Source organism: Morone saxatilis, unplaced genomic scaffold (assembly GCF_004916995.1).
Source record: "Morone saxatilis isolate NCDOM2014 unplaced genomic scaffold, NCSU_SB_2.0 Contig12, whole genome shotgun sequence".
Classification (NCBI taxonomy): domain Eukaryota; kingdom Metazoa; phylum Chordata; class Actinopteri; family Moronidae; genus Morone; species Morone saxatilis.
The window spans coordinates 3,011,087-3,018,741 of record NW_023339674.1 but is presented as its reverse complement, the minus strand read 5'-3'; the positions used below and the strand labels follow the sequence as shown (position 1 = coordinate 3,018,741).

The 7,655-nt window shown below is 38.1% G+C and overlaps 1 protein-coding gene across 3 annotated transcripts in view; it reads left to right on the top strand.

Moving 5' to 3' along the window:
• The window catches only part of nos1apa (nitric oxide synthase 1 (neuronal) adaptor protein a), a 165,828-nt gene that overhangs the window by 49,736 nt on the left and 108,437 nt on the right, over positions 1-7,655 (top strand). For all 3 annotated transcript variants that reach the window (XM_035653510.1, XM_035653512.1, XM_035653511.1), the window contains exon 3: positions 5,881-5,973. In XM_035653510.1, the coding sequence (XP_035509403.1) occupies positions 5,881-5,973 (93 nt within the window). The remainder of the gene's footprint in view (positions 1-5,880; positions 5,974-7,655) is intronic.

Here is a 7,655-nt window from a genome sequence, read left to right as displayed (position 1 = left end):
ATAGCACCACTGGCTGAGGACGCCATTGTGTCGGCGTATTGGAGTCTTTGTTGCCAAAATGATGGATTATACTGGAAACAGGAGGAAAGGACCTTTAGGAAATGACGACCTGTTTATCAGGAAACAGTGGCTGCAAATGTTAGACTAACTTATTAGCATGATGGATGAGCCTATTCTTGGACTGAAGTATTCATTTCATTTCTGTTTGTTTACATGTATGCTAATATCCTGTCACCGCTTGGCATACCGAAGCGGTCCATCCTTAAACTGCAGCACGTAAAAATCCTGTTTATTGTAAGCCGGAGCAGCCAAACACAGGAAATACCTGTCCACACAGTTTTATCTGGGACATCATTTGTGTGGTTTAAGTTGTACTTATTTATAATTCTATTATCAGTGTTTTTTAAGCTTTTTACTACATTTCACTGTGTTTCCCAGTGGATGGTGATGGACAAGGCCCCAAATGAACTTTTTTGCAGTTTTATAAAAAGTTTATAAATTAATTAACAAAACAAAAAAAAAAGACAAATGCCCATCCCAGTTTACCACAGACTAATGTGATATCTTCAAATTCCTAATATAGCAATTAAAAAAACTTAATCCCCTGCAAAAACCCCAGACAAAAGCAAAAAACATAAAATGTTTAAGAATAGGGAGAGTTTCATACACTGCTATTGAAGTTGCTGATTCACCTTCTGATGTTGGTAGAACACTTAAAAAAAAAAAAAGATCTCATGCTAATTTATAATTGAAATTTACAAAATACTAGACTAATTCAGCTGAACAACAGCTGTTACTATGACACACACACACACACACACGCAGGGCTCATGTTGCCTTGGCGCTGCAATCGCGTCACCCAAGAAGGTCATGTTTCTCTAACAGAGAGTTCACCTCTGTTGAGCCTTTTGTTGGGTGTACAAAAACACATAAAACGGAGATATTGTGAAACCGTTAATGATGTGCCACAGTGGAGTTGTGTAAGTGTGAACATAATGAACTTTAGGTTATATTTATTTTTAATGCCCAACATTTTTAGCGAAAATAAAGGACTTGATGTGCAGAGGCCTTCAGTCATGTGAATCTACATCTCAACTTTTTTTTCCCCTGCTGTTTGTCTTCCTCTTTTGTCAAACATTATTGAGGCTGCAGTTGAAATGACAAATTTAATAGCATTTTAGGTGCAAATCCAGGAGGCTCATCTAGCAGAGACATTAGGGATTATCCCAAATGACCAAAACTGTGTTGTGAGCTGTTATCTGTGCTCATTAAAACACCCTCACCACCTCATCTGGTGCAGAGGTGCTACATTTGGGAAAAAGTCAGACTGAATAAATTGCCAGTTGTGTTAAATGAATGCCTGTGCGATTCCTCAAGTGCAGCAGTTTCTGTGGTACAAGTGTTTTAATTACATGCATTCATATTCTCATATTATACAGATAGATGCAGCGGTGATATCATAAATCATATCGCTGCTGTACCTTGGAAAGGAAGCTGAAAGCACCAGGGAGTGTGTGAGCTGTGCGGTGGTTGATGTGTATTCAATGATGGGGCCATATCAGGCAGGAATAGACAGGCTTATTAGAGTTAAGTGCTTTCTGTCATATTATGCTGCATACACTTAGCAAGTCAAACCCCGCTTGAAGTCTGTTAAATTGCTGCTGTAATCATCTCTGTGGAGGTCAATCATGCAATCCATCAGGCTTACCAACGTTTAAATCTTGTGCAGCACAGTCAACATTACAGCAGATTACAGCGCACCCGTAAAGCTACCCATAAAACACTTTCATGCACTTTGAGACTTGAGAATAATGGTTTGTGCTTGAGCTTTCTCTATATTACTGCATGAACATATAATATAGAATAATAACAATAGTAATTTGTTGAAGGTATCAACAGGTTGTTGAGTACAGTGGCTACATTTTTGTCCCTGTAGATTATGGTACTAAACTAGTTCATTTAATCATTTATTGACATTACCTCTGGATAGATTCAGAAACCTGCTGTGTAAACCATTGTTATAACAGTCCACTGGAGAACAATGAGTCTTCCTCAGTATACAAACTGTACTTTCATTCAAAAATAGTAGTAGTTTCTGCTGTTTTGGCTTGTGTAAGTTTGTTTCAGTTGCTGCTGTTTGGTATACTGTATGACCTCATTTGAATGAGCTCTGTACACTTTGTTGTAAAAAAATATATAGTTTATCATCATACCAGTATGTGTTTGTTTATTGGCAAGAATCTTGCCTGTCAATCGACCAATCAATTAATCGACTAGTAGTTTCAGTACACATACTTTTACAAAGCAGGCTGGGACATAGGAACTTGTGGACCTCTCATAGGACCCTTAGTAAACCTCACACTTTTTGTCCATCAGTCAGCAAACAAAACACACTGACAGCCAGGACTGTTGTGTTACAGTCAGCATGGTTCATAACCCAGGGGTTGAGGAGTTGATTGGGTTCCTGCCCAGCTTTGTTGAAGCTGCTCGACTTTACAGAGCGATGCTGACGAGGCCCTGAGTTCTGCTTTCTGTCACCCCCTATTATTCCATACACCATTCATAAACAGTCACTTTGTCAACCTGTTGTGATTCAAGGGGACACCATATAATGTAGATGTTGAATATATGTATGCTGATAGAATGAATGACCTTCTGTGTTAAAAGGAGTTTTAGACTTAGATGTCCATATGCAGGCACAGTTCAGCCTCCATAAAATGTTATCTTGGAAAAATGGACTTCAGCCTCTGTTTTCATATTTATGCCGTAGTATTTATCTAAAGCTGAAATAATAATACTTAATGGAATGATTACTTGATCAATATAAGAAACTATACTAATAAACGACCTGATTATGATCTAAGTCCTTTGGCATAGTGTAAAACAAGATACGCATTGGTTCCAGGTTCTCAATTGTGATTATTTTGTGTTGGATTTTCTTCTTTTTCTTCTCTAACTTAAACAAAAAGTAAGAGCTCTTGAACACATAACCTTAGGCTTTCTATTCCGAACATTGTTAGACCAAACAATTATCTGATTAACTGCTGTGTTTGAGTTTGTCTGCATATCTGGGCTGGCTGCAGTTGGGTGCTCTAAGTTTTGTTACTATAATTCACAAATGAATCATTTTTATTTAATTTTATTTCATACAAAAGACAGTCTGATTTAATGGCTTTTTTATTTAAGGTCTCAGCAGTGATAAAGAGAAAATATTACAGGTTAAGAACAGCTCTTATTTTATTGAATGTGTTAATGCTTTTATAAACCCAAGGGGAGTGTGTTACTTCACTGCTTTTATATGAACTCGAGTCTTAAGTGTTTTTTTACAAGGAAAAATTCAACTGAATTAGAGAAAACCGAGTCAATATTAAGTGAGTCCAGAGTGACACTACAGAGGGCAGACAATCCACTGACAGAGAGGGCGACGGACAGCTACAGCAGCAGGAATATTGACAGATTGATTGACAGAAAGTGCCAGCGAGCAGTTGGAAAAACATGACAGATAAAGTTCCAAACAGCATCTGCGTTCAGATTTGATTTAGAGGTGACTGAATGCAAACACATGTGGTAAACACAGTCAGACATCTTCTTTATAGCAGCAGCAGCAGCTTTTGTATGACATTGCAGATTTTGTGCTACCAGTCCTGCCAGAAGCTTTGGATTTTGGCAGCAAGTGAACTCTTAAAGAACTTCATTAGGCAGAAAACCTGCAGAGGCCTCGGCCAGCTAAATGTTATTTTTTCTGTGTTTGCTGGAGGTGGTGAAGTGAGTCAACTTGTCAGCTGGTTTGGACTGAGTACTGTCTCACTGCTGTTGCCGTTTTTCTTGCTGTTTCGAGTTTCCATTTCTCACTTCCTTGCACTGAGCAGATTTCCCTTGAGCATCAATACATGGAACTATAATTTAATTTGAACAAAGAGGGTGTATCTTGCATTATCTCAGGGTGGAAGGTTTTATCACTTAGGCTCATAACACAGTTGCTTTCCTGCAAAAGATTGCTTGCTAGTGCAGCATTAATGAGGGTATACTTTCTGTGGCACCATAATGTATCACCCAGCAAGACACACCAACAAGCCAACTCAGTGAGAGTGCTGACGGACAGAAATAGAAATACAGACGGAGCTAATGTCTCTCCAGACTACCATGACAGGTGGTTATATACGTCTCAATTACATCCCACTAATTCAGAACACCATCGATATGTGGAGGATTGTTGTAGAGGGAGGTAGAAGGTCACCTGGCTGCATTTGTGTTTGCATATTACCTTCCACTTGCATATGAATGCAGTATTCCTACAATAACATAAAAGCCACTTGATACACTTTGTACACCTGCTTTGTATTTGATATGCAAATGCAGGTGTTTCCACACTGAATTGACTGGTCGTCCGCTGCAGTGCTGTTGAATGACAGTGCTCACAGCTCCACTAGAGACGGAGGAGATGATGGAAGCTGTCTCAGTCTGATCTATGGTGTTTAAATTGGCTGTGACAGAGGTCTCCCGACCATGCTTTGTTTATTCAGCAGGGCTTATTGTCATTTTCTGTGACCAATCTGTTCATCATCACATAGTAGGAAAACTGTAACTGGAATGGATATAAATCCCTGCTCTATTATTACAATTGTTAGTGTCAAGGTGGGAAAGAAGTTCAAGTCAAGAATTTAGTTTTTAAATGTTTCTTTGTATAATTCACATGGTGGACCTCAACTTCACTCAAGCACTTGGTTGGGGTTAAGTGCCTCGCTCAAATGAATTTCATGGCCATTCAGTTTGTCAGGTGCCAAAAGATACAACAATAAATAATTTTCAGACCGCTTCAGCTGTCTTGTAGCATTGATTGTTAATAACTGGCAAGTACTGAAAAGTGGTCTAAAACATTTAGTTTTGCAGTTACAGTGTTACTTGCTATAGGCAGTACATGATTGGTGAATGAATTACGTTTTTTTTTTATTGTGTCATAAATACAGCTATACCCAGCTTATACAAGCTTAACTTACCTACTAGTTGGTATAAGTCAGATCCAGAATGCTGTGTATACAAACATATAACATTGTCTACAGCAAATGAATCAGTAACAAAACCTGCATTGTATATTTAGAACAATGGATAAATCAGAATACATACTAGATAAATATTCCGTCTTGCCTTCTCTCCAGGCTTTTGAGACAAAGTTAGCCAACATCAAAATTAAATAACCATTCCAATTTTCCATCATCTGTACAGAATATTTCAGAGATTCATCAAACTATGTGATGGAAAATGTACACTCTTAAACCTTCAAAGTATGTACAGTACAAAAGACAGTGGGATTCCCAAATCACACAACTCACACAATTTGTTTATCTCCTAAAACATTTATATATCTGTCAACCTCAGTGGTCAGTGGAAATATACCAGTTCTCAACTGTGCGACTTAAAATTGTTGGCTTCTAGATTGAGTTGTAACATATGATTCAGGGCCATAGCTAGTCTTTCTTACTTACTCGTACTTACTCTTTGGTTAGAACAAAGTTCTTGTATGTCTGTTTGTATCGAGATGTAAAGAGTTTTTACTGTTTTGTCATTGGGAAAAACATTTCTTGTAGAAAACTCAATTCAGTTTATTTGTATAGCACCAAATCATACCCAACAATGTGGTATAAGTGGTATAAATGGTATAGGTGACTGTAAGATTGCATACATCTGACTGGAGGGACGTAAAGATGCTATTACATTACAGTAGGCCAAAATATATATTTTTTTTTCTTTCTGGTACTGTCCTTTATAATCCTCCTTCAAAGTCCTTCAAATATTTGAACAGTGTGCCTATCTGTAACAATGTCACTGTCTACCTTAATCCTCCAAAATATTAATACATCCCTGTGTGTCTTCTCTCCACAGTATGAGTTCAAGGTGAAAAACATCAAGAAGAAAAAAGTCAACATTGTGGTGTCTGTCGACGGCGTGAAAGTCAATTTGAGGAAAAAGAAAAAAGTGAGTTACTCCTTTCTTTTATCTGAGCTCTTATTTCTGACGTGGAAAACAAGGAATTGATTAGAACTGATTTTACTGATCACTTTTAAAGCACATCTGGGACTGGCCCCAAGCTATGTAGCAGCATTGTTGACCCCCCATATACGCAGTCTTAGATCCTCAGGTACTGGCTGTTCCAAAGTTGAGGCTTAAATCTGAAGGTGACTGTGCTTTTACCACCAGGGCCCCTCGGCTTTGGAATGACCTGCCTGGGGAGATAAGGCTCGCACAATCAGTCACTTCTTAAAACCCATTTTCATAGACTTGCTTTATGTGATGTAGTTTTGTATTTTATTTTATTGCTTCTATTGCTTTTATTCTCTCTTCTTGTTTTTGCTTCATCTATAAAATCACTAAACTGTCTTTAAAAGTGCTATATAAATAAAGTTATTATTGTTGTTATTATTCTTACTACAGTATGGTAAACTGCCAAGAAGACAAATCTGGTTACTTTTGTAGTAACAGTACCAACAGGACCTGTAGGCTACAATGTCTTTCTATTAAGCTTTGATTGGCTCTCATTATAATTATAACAACGTAAGTCTCTTGTAACATCTTAAACTGCTCCTTATTCTATAGGTTAATATGTTGTTATAATGAGAGAAGTTTATTTTTAAACTTAAATCTCGTTACTATGAGAAACTATGTTGATTTATTGTCTTTATTGGAGATGACAATGTGCTGCTGTGTAGCAAATAGCAAATAGCAAACAGAGACATTAAGTTGGTATAACTGGGTGATACATTCAATTAATTTTATTAATTAAGATTCTTGTGCATGCACATTGCATGAAATCTCTACATCATAGAAATGTGTGTTTACAACATGTAAAAAAATGATTTATGGTTATTTTCATCCAGGAAGTAAAGACTGAGACTTAAATGGACTCTGCTCACTGATCTAAGGTTTAGGTTTGTGTTTGTTGATGAGATATTATCTTTAATTTGAAGACATTAAGCCACTGTAGTCTGGTGGACATTTTATGGTATTGTATTCTACTTTGTTTGGTCTGTCCTTTACATGTGGCTCATCAGCTGCCTGCAGAATGATGTCAAGAGGCACAGAGAGCAGCAGCAGATGAATTAGTGAGCTGGCTTTCAGTTTCCGCTCTGTGTGAGCTGGAATTGTTATGCTATATTTCCATACTCTTCTTAATTGAAGGTTCTGTCAGCAGTCGGACACATATCGAAAATATGTGTAACGCTGACAGCCCTGCAACTTGTGCAATACTTGTTCGATGTTTTGCTCATGTAGCACTGAAAATATGGTGTTTCAATCATGCTGTAGTATATAACTATCAGCCAGCCAAAACACTGTTGTGCTAGAAGTTGGGTCAGTCACTTTAAAGAACCAGACCAGATCCATTTCCTGCTTCCTGTGTGTGGCAGGAGGTGGTGATCGATCCTCGTCCTAATTAGATAGTTGATAGAGGTGAGAAAGGAGACATTGCGAGGGAGGACAAAGGGCCTGAGAGGAATCGAAAGTACAGGCGAAGATGGGACAAGATGTTGAAGAGTAAAGAGATGGGATGAAAAGGGAGGATGGAGTTAAAAGATGAGAAAGGAGCGAAGAATAAACTTGAAGAAACTGGAGGGGGGGCGGGGGAGTGTGGGGGGCGGGGTGGAATCTGCGGTGAGGCTGAC